Here is a 15,772-nt window from a genome sequence, read left to right as displayed (position 1 = left end):
AGTGTGAAGGCTGGAGCAGAGCTGGAGGGAGGAGGTGAGAAGTCAGCGAGAGGGCTGCAAAAGCCTTCTGTCCTCTTTGATGTCTCCAGCTTGGAGGAGCTTCTGGCTGGGCCAGGCCCCAGAGTGCAGCATTTTCCCTTCATCCCAAACTCTCAGTGAGATAGATCCAATTACCCACCCCTTCCTGGCCTCCCAGGAGGACGTTTATCCTACACACAAGCCAGCATGTGAGTGCACGGGCCCAGTGCTCATGTTCCCCGGGGCACGTACAGGTGCAGCACAAGCAGAGGTCCTGGCCAGCAGTGCCACACGCGCGCGCGCGCGCGCGCGCACACACACACACACACACACACACAATTTGCACACCCACACTCACAGAGTGCACACAGTTGCACGCAGAGTGAAGCTCAGGGGCCAGAGAGTCTGTCCTTGTGGGCCAGGGACAAACCTCGCAGTGTGGAGTGAGGACTAGTGGGCCGCTGACTCCAGGGCCCCCAGCCGTCTAGGCTGTCTTCAGAGAGCGCCAGGTCTGGATGCAGGCCTGCCAAGAGCCATTCATTGTTCATCCGTTCATCGTGGCCTCATGACAGTCCCCCCTGAAGAAATCACCCAGGAGAGAGAGAAGTCCCCAAGGCACCTCCCCGATGTTGCTCCAGGGCAGACCAACTGGCACCTCGGTTTGCCAAATAGCTCAGGGTAGAGGATTCTGGTGATCTTGAACAAGAAAAGGTGCCCTTGTTAATGCTGGAGAGTAGTGCTGCGGTGACCCACTCTCTTCTCCAGTGCATTATTTTATGGCTGTATTTGGACACATTTTAACCACAGGTGCTAGTTTGAGGGGCTTGGGGAAATGAGAAGTTGGTGATGGGGAGTGGGCCCCAGGAATCTAGGAGAGGTCTAACTCTCATATTCTGAGAGTACACAGAATCCTCCTCTGATTACTGGCCCGGCAAACCTTTTATCTTCTCTGTCGATGGGTTCAATAAGGTTAGGGACAGACTGAGATTGTACCTTGGGGGTCAGGCTGGGTAAAGACAAGTTGGCTGATTTGCATATGGGCCTGTCATTCCTGGGACATGCTGGCCATCTGGCTGCAGTCAGCTGTTGCCTGGACGCTGGATCTTATCAACACTCTGTCCTCTTGGCCCCCATCAGCGGGCCCCCTCCCAGGCCTGACCAGAGAGCTTCCTTCCCAGGTTCCTTGGATGAGATTAACTCCTTCTTCACCCCCTCTGGGGCAGAGGATTAAAAAGGTGGATCCGTATCCTCTCCCCCAGGGTCTCTAGGCTGCCATCTGGGCCAGGATCCAGGTGGAAACAGCTGGGGGACGGAAGGAAAGGGGGCCTGATTTTAGGGTCACTTGGAGCTTCCTCTCCCCTTTCCCACTTTCAGGCTGTAAAAAGGCCTAGGTGCCTGCATTCTTCTGGGAAGATGCAGAGACAGGTTGGGAGACTTAAATGTGGCCTGAATCCATCTTTTGTTTTTTTTCTTCTTTTACTTATTTCCCCTCACAGGGCCACATTTTGGACCTGATTTGAGCCCAGGAGACCTGCACAACTCTTAGGTCTCTTTTGCTTAAGGGACCACTGAAGAAGTCTGATGTGGTTTAAGGTTAAGCGTTTCCACCCAGCCTGGCTGTCGAATAAGGATGATGAAAGTCTTTCTGCTACTTGCACAGACTTCTAGCGAACGATGCACAGGAGCAAGCAGCCTTGGACGGTTCTTCCGTGTGTCCCGGGAGAGCAGTGAGCGTCCTTCTGGACGCTCCCACCACCACTTTGCAGACCACCGAGGATCTGCAGGCAGGGGACAGGTAACCTTGCAGCTGCCAGAATCCAAAACCAAACCCGGGGCGGTGAGTCAGTTCTGACCTCCCATTGGGTTCCTGAGAACAGCTGGTGGATTCCAGCCTCCGACCTTTCAGTTAGCAGCACGACACGTAGGTAGCACGGGCTACCACCGGGGCTCCTTGTAGCTCGCACTGGGCACCCAGAAATCCCACGATGCTGACTCTTGGGGCGCAGGCTGGAAGCCAGCAGGATTTTGTGTGTGTGTGTGTGTTTATGTTATTTTTAATAATAATTATCAAGACAATTTCTAAAAGTGTGTTTTTCTTTATTTTAATGAACGTTTACCGAGACTTTGGATTTCCATTCATTCATTGTTGCATTTTTCTCCCTGCCCACCCTTCCCCCACTCCAGTTCGCTCTTCTCTTTGAAAAGTAAAAGAAAAATTCTTTCTTGGTGTACAATTCTCCCTCCCCTGCTCGAGTTTACTCCACTATGCAGCCTGCATTCTGGACTCTTGTCATGACCATAATACCCAGGATTTGTATGCTCTATTTGATCAAGGCTAGGGACCATCCTAAAATATTTTAGCCAATCTATGTTTTCCTCTTTTTTTATTGTGGTAAATACATAGGAAACAAGCCATTTCCCAATTCAACAATCCCTCCCACCTGCCCCTGGTAATCACTAATAAACTTCGATCTCTATACCTTTGCCTTTTCTCAATATTTAATAGAAATAGGATCATGCCAGCATGTTCTGGAGTTACATGCTATGGTGGTCCGCAGGGAGTTGTATGCTCTGGTGGTCCGCAGGGAGTTGTATGCTCTGGTGGTCCGCAGGGAGTTGTATGCTCTGGTGGTCCGCAGGGAGTTGTATGCTCTGGTGGTCCGCAGGGAGTTGTGCTGTTTACCCAAAGGCAGAGTCTCGGAGGTTTGAATCTTGCAGCAGTTCTTCGGGAGAAAGTTGAGCCATCTCCTCCCACACAAGCCCTCCTAGGTCCTCAGAAACCCAGTGGAGGGTCGGCTGTGCCTTGATGGCAATGACATGATGTGATGAACGCTTTCAAAGTAGCCAGTCTCTTTCTAATTTAACACGTGAGTTTCTTTGAAAGAAAGCTAGAGTTCTCCTAGCCTGGTCCTACATTTCTGTCCTGCTTAGCTGACCCTGCTCTGGTGATGTAGTCTGCACAGAGCTGCCTGTTAACCCAACAGCAATGTCTCTTTGAAGGTTTGAATCCACCAGAAACTCTAAGGGAGAAAAGCGAGCAACCTTGCATGTGGTTTATAGCTTCTTGGAGGATAAACTAGGAATTGCTTCCGACTGGAAAGTAATGACTGAGTGAGCAAAAGAGATAAAACCCCTAAATGTAAAAAAGGGTTGTAAGGGAGCTCTGGTGGCCTACTGGCAAGAAGCTGCACTGCAATCCTAGAGGTACGTGGTTTGAATCCACCAGATGCTCTGCTGGAGAAGGAGGGACAATCTCCTCCTGTACCTGTCAGATCTGATTTGATGGTACACACAAAAGGAAAAAAAAAAGGGTTGGAAGTTGGAGGGCTCATGGGCTCATGGCAACCATTTTCCCAATTCTGGCTTTGTTAGTTATAGAGGTAGGAGATACTGGCCACACCTCAGTTTCTTCACCTGTGAAATGAAGCTAATAAGCATCTTCTGTCTAGTGTTTTGGTGCTGATTAAAAGAGACAATGCATATAAAATGATTAAACATTTGGGAAAAGGCTATCATCCTCAGGAAAAATGCCCCACTGGTAATCATTTCAAATGTCCTGCAGGCCTTCCTCGGCTCTCAGCATCTTCCTTATCTCTGCCTCTAGCCTCACTCTTGCCTCTCCCATCATAGCCTAAGGCTCCAGCTCTGCCTTCTCCTCAGTCTTTGTTAGTTTTAGGTTCTTTCTTCCTGGCTCTGTCTCCCTGTCGCTCTTCCACCTTCTATTCTTAGCTAGCTCCTCTTAAAAAGGCATTAACTAGGGCCCCAAGGACATGTATTAATTTCTTGCTTTGTTTTTAAATGAAATGGGCTGTGTTCACATTTACAAATCAGGAACATTCTCTCTCACACACAAATTCAGACTTTGACATTCTCTTGAAAAATGAGAAAAGAAAAGCATAATAATACTGGGTGCCATGTTTTTTTTTGGATGGAAACCACCATGGGAGTTGGGAAAGGCTTGCTTGTCAGGCTGTTTGCCACAGTCTCCACCACTCCTTACTGCCTCACATTGTTTGCCACTCTGCACTCTCTATCTGACTTGACATCCCTGCTGTAGAAACTTTGCAAGAGATTTGTGAGCCATTTCCCCTCCAGACAATGGATTCTAGTTCAGAAGCTTTTTGCCCTGGGTGTAAACTCATCTGATTTTGGGCTTCCTCACTCCTGTGGAGAGGTGAGGGTGGGAAGAAGGAGGTGAGAGTGGAAAGCCTGTTCTTTAGCTCACGTCCTCCCTCCTCCTCCTCCTCCTCCTCCTCCTCCTTCTCCTCTCTTCCCCACCTGCAGCTCCCGGAGAGGTGACCAGTTGGAGCAGGGTGAATTTCTACGGGACTCTGTCCATCGAATCTGCTCGGTTGGCTACTCCAAGCTTTACCTCCTCCTCTAACTTCAACTTCCTGCCTCCCCACAGTCTTATCGTCAAGCCTCCTGGTCCATGGAAGGCAGGACAACCAGGAGAGGCACATAAGAGCCCGAGGACAGAGGGATATCCCTGCTTTTACCACATAGTAATTGATATGATTTCTAGTGCACTGTGTGCAGACTGCTCTCTATTCAGCCACATGCGCATTCATTCCACCATCTACTCACCACCTGTTCTGGGCCAAGTACTGTCTTATGTTTGTGAAGATAGAAGGCGAAGGAGAAGAAGGGGAAAAAACCCCACCGGCTAAAAACAAGAGTTCCACACAACTCACCCTGGAACCTTGGGCAAAGCTTGCAGGCTTTCCGTTTTCTCGGTAGATGTGATGAGTAGAGGAAATCCACTCCTCAGGGTTGCTTTCACCCCGAGTATGTCCTGAATGTTCTAAAGCTTTCTCTGTAATCTGCCCAAAGCTTCCCAACTCTAGAATAATCTTCCCATCATCTCGTCTGCAAATCACAAAGCTTTAGGCCAGAGGGTCAGAACTGAGGGGTTCAGGGGATGGCATGGAGGAAAGAGAGTGGCAAGTGGGCCCAAGGGTGAAGGGGTGCTGAGGGCACAGAAGGGGTCAGGGTTGCCTGACAGAGGGCTTGCCAGATGTCAGGGCCTTGGGGGTGGGGGGAGAGGAGGAAAAATCTTACACCCTCTTCCTTCCCAGACTCCGGTCAGCCAGAAGTCTGATCTGCATAATTTGCCCCATTTGGAGGAGATGTGAAAGAGTGAGAAAAGGAGAGTGGGGAGAGCTGAGGAGAGGGTGCCCCAAAGGGCAGGTAGGAGCCAGCCAGTGACCCAAGTCCTGGGGCCTGGAAGAAAGGGGGTAGCGGAGATAGGTGTCAGAGAAGGAGGTGGGGCCAGGAAGGCAGCAGCAGGCTGCCGCCCCCAGATAACACTCCACCCAGGACAGCAGGGGTCAATTTGGTCTCTTTTACCCAGTGACAAGAAGGAAGAGGAAAAAAAAAAAAAGACAAGTGGGCTGAACCTTGGAGATCTTGAGTCACAAGTGAGGGCTTGGTCTGGAGGTGGGAGGAGGGAGTGACCAGACAAAAGAGGACAGACTCAGGAGGACGCAAGCAAGTGTGCTGGCCAGACTGGGACAGCCGAGGGTGGAGCAGGGCTGCAGATGAGAGACACCCTCGGGGTTCGGGTCCATCTGGAGGGAGCCGGTCCCCACTCAGCGCAGGGCTCTGTCCACATCCTCTGAGGCTCCAGCTAGGGGGCGTCTGCTGAGTTGGGTGACCCAGTCCCTGAGCTGGTACCCAGGGGGGTCCCCCCACCCCCGGCTTGCTGGCCTTCTCCCCAGCTTCCCAGCATGGAGGACGAGTTTGATAACTATTACGGGGGGCTGGACAACCAGTCGGAATGCGAGTACTCGGAGTGGAAGTCCTCGGGGGCCCTGATCCCGGCCATCTACATGCTGGTCTTCCTCCTGGGCACCACGGGCAACGGCCTGGTCCTCTGGACCGTGTTCCGGAGCGGCCGCGACAAGAGGCGCTCGGCTGACGTGTTCATCGCCAGCCTGGCCGTGGCCGACCTCACCTTCGTGGTCACCCTGCCGCTGTGGGCCACCTACACCTACCGGGACTACGACTGGCCCTTTGGCGCCTTCGCCTGCAAGCTCAGCAGCTACCTCATCTTCGTCAACATGTATGCCAGCGTCTTCTGCCTCACGGGCCTGAGCCTGGACCGCTACCTGGCCATCGTGCGGCCGGTGGCCAGTGCGCGCCTGCGGCTGCGGCTCGGCGGGGCGGCGGCCAGCGCGCTGCTCTGGGCTCTGGCTGCGCTGCTGGCCGCGCCGGTGCTGGTGTTCCGCGCCACGGGCGACCTGGACAACAGCACCCGCGTGCAGTGCTACATGGACTACTCGCTGGTGGCGCCCGCGAGCTCCGAGTGGGCCTGGGAGGTGGGCCTGGGCGTCTCGTCCACCGCCGTGGGCTTCGCCGTGCCCTTCGCCGTCATGCTCACCTGCTACTTCTTCATCGCGCAGACCGTGGCCAGCCACTTTCGCAAGGAGCGCATCGAGGGCCTGCGCAAGCGCCGGCGCCTGCTGGGCATCATCGTGGTGCTGGTGGTGACCTTCGCCCTGTGCTGGGTGCCCTACCACCTGGTCAAGACCCTCTACATGCTGGGCAGCCTGCTGCACTGGCCCTGCGACTTCGACCTCTTCCTGCTCAACGTCTTCCCTTACTGCACCTGCATCAGCTACGTCAACAGCTGCCTCAACCCCTTCCTCTACGCCTTCTTCGACCCCCGCTTCCGCCAGGCCTGCGCCTCCATGCTGTGCTGTGGTCACCGCCGCTGCCGGGGCGCCTTGCCGGGCAGCAGTGGGGAGAAGTCGGCCAGCTACTCCTCCGGCCACAGCCAGGGGCCCGGCCCCAACCTGGGCAAAGGAGGGGAGCAGACGCAGGAGAAGTCCATTCCCTACAGCCAGGAGACGCTGGTGGTGGACTAGGGCCCACCCGGGATCCTTAGTCCACACAGTTCCTCGCCCTGCCTCGGCCTTTGCTCTGTGCTCTCTGTAAGTCAGGTAGAGTGTTCACGCCCCTTGCCCTGGGCCCTGGTGCTGCTCCCTGCCTCCTCTAACTGAGCCTTTGCTCGAAGGTCTGGGTCAAAGTGGAAGGAGATGGGAGCTGCAAGCTCACCCTTGTTCTGCAGGTCTGACCCGGCACAGCTTTTTAAGCCTCTCGCAGCCTGTTTCTCCAGGGGGTGGTTATGTTGTTGTTGAGCATTGTGGAGTCAGAACCGGCCCATAACTGATTCCCTGGAGGGTTTGCAGTAAATTGTCCAGAGGGAGATTGCCCATCTTTCTCCCACAGAGCAGCTGGTGGATTTGAACCACATCCCTATGCACTGACAGCACAATTTCTTACCATGGGTGACAACACTGATGCCTGAGGGAATCCTGGGGTCTCTGGGTCTCCTGTGCTGCTTGCTCCCTCTTCTTCTTTTAATTTTACCTTCCTTCTTCCTCTCTCACCTTCCCTCCTCCCTTATCTTCGCTTTAACCCTCACCTTCCTCACTAACCCTCTGCACACCCCCAGCTTTCCCCATCCCTCCGTCCCCCCCTTTTACCTCCTCTTTCTGAAGGCTCCTAAGGGTTAAGAATCCAGAAGCGTGTGAGTTCCTGATCCCATTTCCCGAGAGAGCAGGGGAATGGACTGCTGGCGGGCATGGGCTATGTGCCAGCAGGCAGTTCCAGAACATTCCCTGACATTGGGTCAGTTCAGTGCCATTTCAGACTCCAGGGCTCCAGCAATAGCCGGCTCCTGGCCCAGAAAGGCAGTTTCTCTCTGCAGATTGCCTGGGGGTGAGAAGGTGAATGATGGTGCCTGGTTTCCTTAGGTGCCTGGGGAGCTGGGAAAGGAGAAGAAAAATAGAGAAAGGGAGGCTAAAGGCCCATCTGGGTGCAGTCTGCACGTTGCTCATGCTGTTGGTTCTCCTCTCCAAATCCTGTTCCCTCTGAACCATCTTCATACTGTGAGATGCAGACCATTTACCCGCCTCGACCCAGGACCCTGGCTGCTTTACTGGGGCACTGGTGCTATTGGTATCCAGAGTCACCAGGGTTGAGGAGGGAGACTTGCTCTTTGCATGCGTGTGTACGCTTTCATATTGAGAACCTGGAGAGCGGTGTGCCTGTGCCCCTTAGACAGACCCCGACCACTCCCTGCGCCCCACCTCAACCTTCCTCTTTGCACAATATCCCCGAGGGAAGAAGGGACAGAAGAAGGCCATCTAAGCTAACACTGAGTTCACTCCCCCCTCCTCCAGATTTGGGAGCTCTAACGGCTGGTCCGTGCTTGAAGAGAGGAATCTAGGTCTCTTTGCACCAGGGTCCCTGCTCAGAAAGCTCTCCCCACAGGGTCTAGCGCCCCGGCTTGTGGAATGCCTAGGATCTGGGTCTAGCTCATTCCCTAATTCGGTGAGCGAAATAGGAATCTGGTTAAAAGCTTCCCTGGTCTTTTTCCCAGCCCTCCCCACCTTATTTTGAGTTTATGAGGCTCCCTTTCCCAGGGTCAGTGGCTCTGTTTGTAAGAGGACTTGGGCTACGGCTGTGGTGGGTCTGGACTCACCATGGAGATGGGACCTCTTGGCTTCTCCTGCTGGGCTGGGGGCCGGGACCGGTGGCTGGGCAGCAGTGATGGGACTGACAGGTGTTATCCAGGCTGCCAGAGAAACTGAGGGAGAAACTGATGGCAGAGCCTCCATGAGATGGGGGCTGGTTTGTCCATCCCAGAGGTTGTTTTTGGAAGACTCTGAACACAATGACAAGACACGATCCATGGAGCCAGGAAAAGCCCAGCTTGATGGAATTGGGTATGGCGACTGACTGTCCCTGGGATGGAGCCAGGACAAGAGGGAAACAGGCTTCTCTCAGCGTCCTCACAGACTAGGAGAAGCTTCCACAGACTCACTCTGCCCCGGGGCTGTTCTCAAAATATTCAGTCAGGGCAGAAGGAAGCTTCTAGAAGGGAAGAGTGTGCCCCGCTCGGGTCTGCCTGGAAGACCCACAGAGATTTACTGCCTGGAACTCTGGGGGGCTGGGGAGAGAAGGGGGATCACCCTGTCTGCTAGAAGGCCCCTATCTCCCCACCTCCCACTATTTCTTTGGAATGTCTGTGCTATTTTCTGACCCTGTTAATCATTGTGGTTCATCAAATAAATCATTTTGTGAAGCGTCTGTGTCCGATGTGTCCCCTTACAAAACCATCTTGGGAGATGAAAGCACCCTCAGTTTGCAAATACCATGCTGGGGTGGGGATGGGGTGAGAACGGCAGTGGAGAAGTGGAAGCCAGGGAAGATGGGGGTGGGGTCTGGAACTGGGAGGGACATGAGAGGGCTCCAGGATGGAGGGAACAGACTTCAGGAAAGGGGACAGGTGAAGAGCTGGAGTGGAGAGGCTAGGGGGCTGTTGTTAGGTGCTTTGGAGGCATTTCTAACTCATAGAGACCCTGTGTAAACAGAACAAACTAAAGGTGAGAGAATATTACATTTTGCAGTCTGAAAAACTACAGAATGAATGCACTTCTGTGCACCTGGAGTACAGAACACAGGCCTGGGAGAAATCCCAGTATTTCTTCTCATTGAGTAGACCCATTTGTTTCCTCATTTATGTACTAGTTCATTCCTTTATTCCTTTGTTCATGTATCACCGTGTGTGGGAAGCACTGGTGGCCTAGTCACAAGAAGCTGTGCTACAATCCCAAATGCACGTAGTTCAAATCCACCAGCTGCTCTGTGGGAGAAGGATGGGCAATCTCCTCCCATGTGATTTACTGCCTCTGAAAACCTTCTGGAGGGTCAGTTAGGGGTCAGTTCCAACTCATACAGTGCACAGCACACTGTGACCACTATGAACTCATTCAAATTCAAGAGAGGAGGAACCTTCTGGAGGGTCAGTTAGGGGTCAGTTCCAACTCATACAGCACACAGCACACTGCGACCACTATGAACTCATTCAAATTCAAGAGAGGATGACACTTACTGAAAGGGATGGACAGAGTAATTTAATGGGCTGGATTGATAAAGTAATTGTGGCAATGGGGTCAAGTGTGTTGGAGATCATGAGATTGGCTTAGGATGCGGCAAGATTCACAGCCACTGTTCAGAGAGTTGTTATGAGCTGTAGTTGAATCAACTTACACCCACCACCACCACCACCACCACCACCACCAATGGGCTCATTCAAAGGAGCTCTGGAGGTGTGGCATGATACGAGTTGTGCTGCTAACTGAAAGGTCAGAGGTTCAAATCCACCAGCTGCTCCACATAAGAAAGACCGACAGTCTCCCATAAAGAGGTCTTCCCTGAGAAATCCAGGGGAAGGCCACTATGCGTCAGAAGTGACTCTATGGCAGTGTGTTTGGCTTGGTTTATTGGCTCGTTCAAAGTCTGTCAGGGTCAGAAGGGTGGCTTTTGGCTACATCTTAAAGATTGGGGAGTTGAATCCATCCCGTGGGGCCTGCTGACCTGCTTCTGTAAAGACCACAGCCCCCCAAACCCTCCTCTAACATATGGTGTCACTACAAACGGAAATTGACTTGGTAGCAATAGATTTGATTTGGGTATTGACCCATTCATTCCAGAATTTGGAATAAAGTGAAAGAACATTCACCCAGGGTAGACTGGAATTTCAAATCCCTGTTTCCCCATCAGAGTCCACCTGGGTGATTTTGAAAGCTAAAGGAAAAAAAAATACCCCCCTCCTGATGTCATCCTAGATTTTTGGAGAATTTCCCTTTATGCCCCCTGACATTCACCAGAATAAGAGGTTGTAACCAATGAGTTCCGTTTGGGGACACTTCCATCTGCCCAAACTGTGGGCATTAGAAACTAGAGGGCCAGAGGTGAGGAGAACTGGGCCCTGGGGAGTGACCTACTTGGAGCATGAAGGCTCTCCAGTGGCCCTTCAGTGCAACTTTCAGTGCAGAGCTGTTTGCTACCATGAACAGACTCCCCAGAGCAGTCACCCAGTGAACGGAAGAGTGATGAGAGAGCTCACGATTATTGGGCTTCGCCATCATGCTAAGCATTTTCTGAGCATTACCTCATTTAGTCTTGGTGGCTGGCCTTGGAGAGGCATTCTTACTTCCTTTTGCTGATAAGGAGACAGTCTTTGTGAAGCTTGTTAGTGGTAGGGCTCTACTTGAGTCTTCCCACCCATCTGCAATGCCCCTACACCAAAGATGTGGCAAAACCCACGTGAAATCGTTCATCTTAGATCAGCGAGTAAACACAAAGAAATACATGGTCTGGGTATGTTGCTTGATGCAAGCTGGTGTGTACCTTGGTTGCTAGTTAGAGCCATTGACCGAGGTCCCACAACTAACAAGTGCAGAAAGCAGGCTTGATCCGACCAAGTTTGTCCACCCCAGCATCCATACTCTTTACCCTGTGTGGTGATGCTTCTCTCAAACACAGATGAGGTGGTGGTGTGGCTGGGAAGCAGAGAGCATCCACGTCTGGCACGGAGTCTGGAACAGGAAAGGTGTTCTCTGGTGTGAGCTGATGGAAGAGGAGGCAGAAGGGCATGGTGAGTATGGGTGTGTGAGAGAGTTAGAGAGAGAGAAAGAGACAGACAGAAAAACAGAGAGTCAGAGAGTGAGGAAACACAGAGGCTGAGAGAGAGAGAGGGGCAGGAGATAGAGACAGAGCAAGGAGAGAGAAAAAAGGCAAGAGAAAAGAGAAGCAGAGACAGACAGTACAAGGAGGAGACAGAGGAGCAGAGACACAGAGACTGAGTCAGACGGAGATGGAAGAGAGAGAGAAATGAGAGCTACCAAGTGAAGAAGAGAGAAGCAAGTCCATAGAGTGAGGAGAAGGAGAAACAGAGAGACAGAGACAAATTGTGACCATGTGAAGAGAAAGCGAGAAAAGAGAAAGGCAGAAAAAAAGACATTGGGAGGCAGGGAGGAAGAGGAAGGCAGGGCCTCTGTGTTTGTTTTCCCCGGCTTCTGCAACACCCCAGGGAAAACCCTGCAGGAATTTACAACTGTAACAATAAGCTGTTTGAGCTATTTTCTACAGATGTTGTAAAAGAAGGGGAAAAAAATCCCCCCCCCCAAACTAAACAACAAAAACCCTTACCAATCCTTTTGCGAGATTTCACTTAAGTTACATATATATTAAAAAAAAATTGTGAAATTGGATGAGTGGGTGGGGTGAAGGAAATAGGAAGGATCTTATGTGAAAAACAATTGTATTCAAACTTTGTAAGTAAATCAGAGTGATATAAAAAATGTAAAAAAAAAAATCTGTGAAGCATAGAGAATGCTGACCGATCAGCTCAGCTCAGTGAGTCCCCCTTGCTTCCCTCCAGCAGCCCCTCAGTCCCTTGTTTGCTCATTCATCATGGCTTATTGGTCTCCTACTGCACGTGAACCACTGTGCTGGGTTAAGGAGGAAATGGTGAAGGTGACCCTGTGATGCGGAGACTGGTGGTTAAGCCAGAGAGTCTAACCAACATGTGCTGAGCGCAGAGGGCAAAGAAGCACCAAAGAGCTGGGAGGGTCGAGGTGGAGCATCTGGAGACACGTGAGGGACAAAGCGTGTGTCAGGAGTTCATTCTCCAAGGGGTGAGGCGTGAGAGGCTGGCCATCCTCCTAGGTAAGAGAGGGCTCCCTTGGGAGGACGGGCAAAGAAGGTTGATCTTTGCCCACCCCTTTCCTCTCTTGCACCTGGACGCTGGTAAGTGGGACACCACAGGCACCTAGAAAACTCTGCCAAGGTCTCAGTGTGGAGGACAAGTGGACTGCGGGTAGGACTTGAACTCGGGTCTTTAGGCAACAGAGGGACCAGGGATTTGTGTTTCCTTTTTGATAGCATTAAGTGTTTTCTTTCAGTGAGACTGAACTGTTGTCTTTAAGATCTCTTCCAGGGTCTTCTAATCCAGCACTGGTAGTTCTCCAGTGTCTCTCTCTGGCCTCTCCCTCACCCGATTCACAGGCTACCTTGTTAGTGGTTTAAAGGAGTCATCATTTTTTCTAGAGATAGAAATGATTGGCCAAGGTGAATATAGGCATTTTCATCTCCCTCCTTTTTATCGAGATTTTAATGAAAGTTTACAGAAAACTTGAATTTCCATTCATTCATTGCTGCACGTTTTCCTCCCCATCCCCCTCAGTTTGTTTTTCTCTTAAAAAAATTATTTCATTGTTGCAGTTTTCCCCTACCACAGTCCACTTTGCAAGGCACCTCTTATTCTGGACTATTCTCATGTAAATAATATCTGATCATATATTCCTTTTAAACAGTTCTTTCCCTCATCTGTTTCAATGAAGTGTTCATTATTTATCTCCTCTTTTCCTAGTTTTCCCCAACACCCATATCAGTCCTGTTTTATAACAGTGGCCTTAGGCAGTATTTTTCCTTTTGTGACTGAGATATTTCAGTCAGTATAATGTCCTCCAGGGTCACCCCATTTTGCAGAATATTTCATGAGTTCCTTATTTTTCAATGCAGCATAGTGTTCCATTGTGTGAATATACCACAGCTTCTCGATCCATTCATTTGTTGATGGGCACATGACTTCCTTCCATCTCTTTGCTATTGTGAACCAAGCAGCAATCAACCTGGGTGTGCATGAATCTAAGCATTTTCTACTCTGTGACCTTGATTTAGACTGTACTATTACCAAAGTCTATGTACTGCCCCTTTTGGCCGGTTCCTACTTGTTGACATTGTCAGCTGCCTGCTCTTGTACCCCCTTCATATTGATGTTATGACAAGGGAGAGGAATACTGTCCTGTTCTGCACCATCCCTGTGTCCCTGGGTTTGGCTGCAGAGCAAACGATTGTGCTCCCGTGGGCTCCCATTGGCTGGTTTTTGGAAGCTGATGGATGGTCAGTTCTCTCTTCCTGTGCACCTTTGTCCAGAGGCTCTGCTGAAACCAATTCAATGTCACAACAGCATGTGTCCTTCACTGACACATGGTTGGTGACCACGCATGTAGAGCAGTGGCCGGGGATCAAACCTGGGTCTCCTACATGGAAGGTAAGAATCCCATCACTGAACTACCACTGTTTTCAGCCTTTGCTTCCTTGAGAATGGAACCTCCCACCTCACTGTAATGTGGCTTGAGTTAATCAACCAAATCGTGAGTTTTCTCTATTGTGCGTCTGGAGACACTGTGACTCAGAAGCAGCTTCTTAGGAAGGGGTTCATAACAGAGTGATGAGAGCTGCAGCTGGACCACAGTGGACATTCAAGCACACAATCAATGCACTCATTTTAAGTCATTGTGATCTGGCAGTTTTTTGTCACCTAGACTTACTACTGAGACTTAGCAGACACATACTTCCTGTGGGTTTTTAGGAAAAGATTATAGGAAGAGCAGGCAAATCACCTGGAGAGCTCACCCCAGAGCCACCATCCAAGCCGGTCCTACTCACGTGAACTTCAGGGAAGCCGCGCTTGTAGAGGCTGGCCAAGGGCTGTGCTTCCTCAGTCATTATCGAGATGCTTCTAGAGTTACCCACAAAGAGGGAAATGTGGGAAGCAGACATGCAGATGTGGCCCAGGGAGCTTAAGTTAAGTGCACCAGAAGAGAAGCTCTGGGATATGGGGTCGCCTCTAAAAGCTTCAATTTAGAAGTGACGTCCCAGAATGTCAGAGCAATGTTCATTGATTTATTCAACAGACTTATTCAGCGCCTAGCATGTACCTGTCATTGTCTTAGGCGTTAGGAAATACTGTGTGGTGCCACCCATCATCCTTGTCTTAAGGGAGCAACTTGACGAGTCTTCCAGGCTTTGAATAGATGAGTAAACTGAGGCTTGAAAAGGAGGAATGATTTATTCAAAGTCATATAGTAGGATGGTGTTACAGGTGGGAATGCAGGTTTCTCAGTTCAAGAAAATCCTGTTTCATGGCTCCTGTTTTAGAAATGAGATAAATATGTTGTATTGAGACTACAAAGAGCATGTGGAGTAAGTCAGAATAATGAAAGGCTACCTTTTGAGGAAAAGGGAACTCTGGTGGCCTAGTGGCAAGAAGCTGCGCTGCAATCTCAAAGTCTCATGGTTCAAGGCTACCAGATGCTCTGCCAGAGAAGGATGGGCAATCTCCTCCCGTGTGATTAACTACCTCTAAAAACCTGCCAGAGGGTCAGCTATGGGTGGGCTCCGACTCTATGGTATACAACAACAGTGAGGAAAACGGTGTATAATGATGTGGAGGACGATTACCCATGCCTTTTCAATGGCATATCGTTGCTGTTATGTGCCATCAAGTGGCCTGAAACTCGTAACTACTCAATGGACATTAGTTCTGAACCCTGCCCTATCCTGAGCCAGTCTCATCATCTCCAACAGACCTAATCCCATCCTTCTGGTCACCGAGTCAATCCATCTCATCCTACACTGTCTCTCTACCATTCCAAGCATGATATCTCTCTGCAAGGACTGGTCCCTCCTGGCCATGTGCCCAAAGTATATGAGATGGAGTTTCAAAATCCTTGACTCCAGGAAGCAGCCTGGTTTCACCCTCTCCAGGACGAACCTGTTTGTCCTCCTGGCAGTCCACGGTATATTAAACACTTTTCTCCAGCAACACAACTCAAAGGCATCAATCCTTCTTCTATTATCCTTAAATATTGTCAAGCTTTCGGATGCATAGCAAGTAATTGTGAAGAACATTGCCTGGATCAGAAACACCTTAGTCTCTAGACTGACATTGTTGCTCTTCAGTACTCTAGAGAGGCCCCTGACAGCAGACTTTCCCAATGCCTTTTGATTTCTTGACTGCTGGTACCAAGGGTATTGATTGTGAAACCAAGCAAGATGAAGTTATCAACAATCTCAATCTCTTCTCTGCCCACCGTGAAGCTGCCAATAG

General features: G+C 50.7%; 1 protein-coding gene across 1 annotated transcript; it reads left to right on the top strand.

Moving 5' to 3' along the window:
- The first annotated feature begins 5,747 nt into the window (after nucleotides 1–5,747).
- Nucleotides 5,748–6,887, top strand: APLNR (apelin receptor). The gene has a single exon (XM_006900403.1). It carries the CDS (start codon nucleotides 5,748–5,750, stop codon nucleotides 6,885–6,887), a length of 1,140 nt encoding a protein of 379 aa, XP_006900465.1.
- Nucleotides 6,888–15,772: the final 8,885 nt, after the last annotated feature.

The sequence above is a fragment of the Elephantulus edwardii genome, unplaced genomic scaffold (genome assembly GCF_000299155.1).
Source record: "Elephantulus edwardii isolate Elephantulus edwardi_28Jun2011 unplaced genomic scaffold, EleEdw1.0 scaffold00284, whole genome shotgun sequence".
Lineage (NCBI taxonomy): Eukaryota > Metazoa > Chordata > Mammalia > Macroscelidea > Macroscelididae > Elephantulus > Elephantulus edwardii.
The sequence above is the reverse complement of the archived record's forward strand: the minus strand, read 5'-3'. Positions and strand labels throughout refer to the sequence as shown.

Excerpts from the sequence above, each read along its gene's own strand:
- APLNR (XM_006900403.1), top strand. The coding sequence starts at position 5,748 with ATGGAGGACGAGTTTGATAACTATTACGGGGGGCTGGACAACCAGTCG.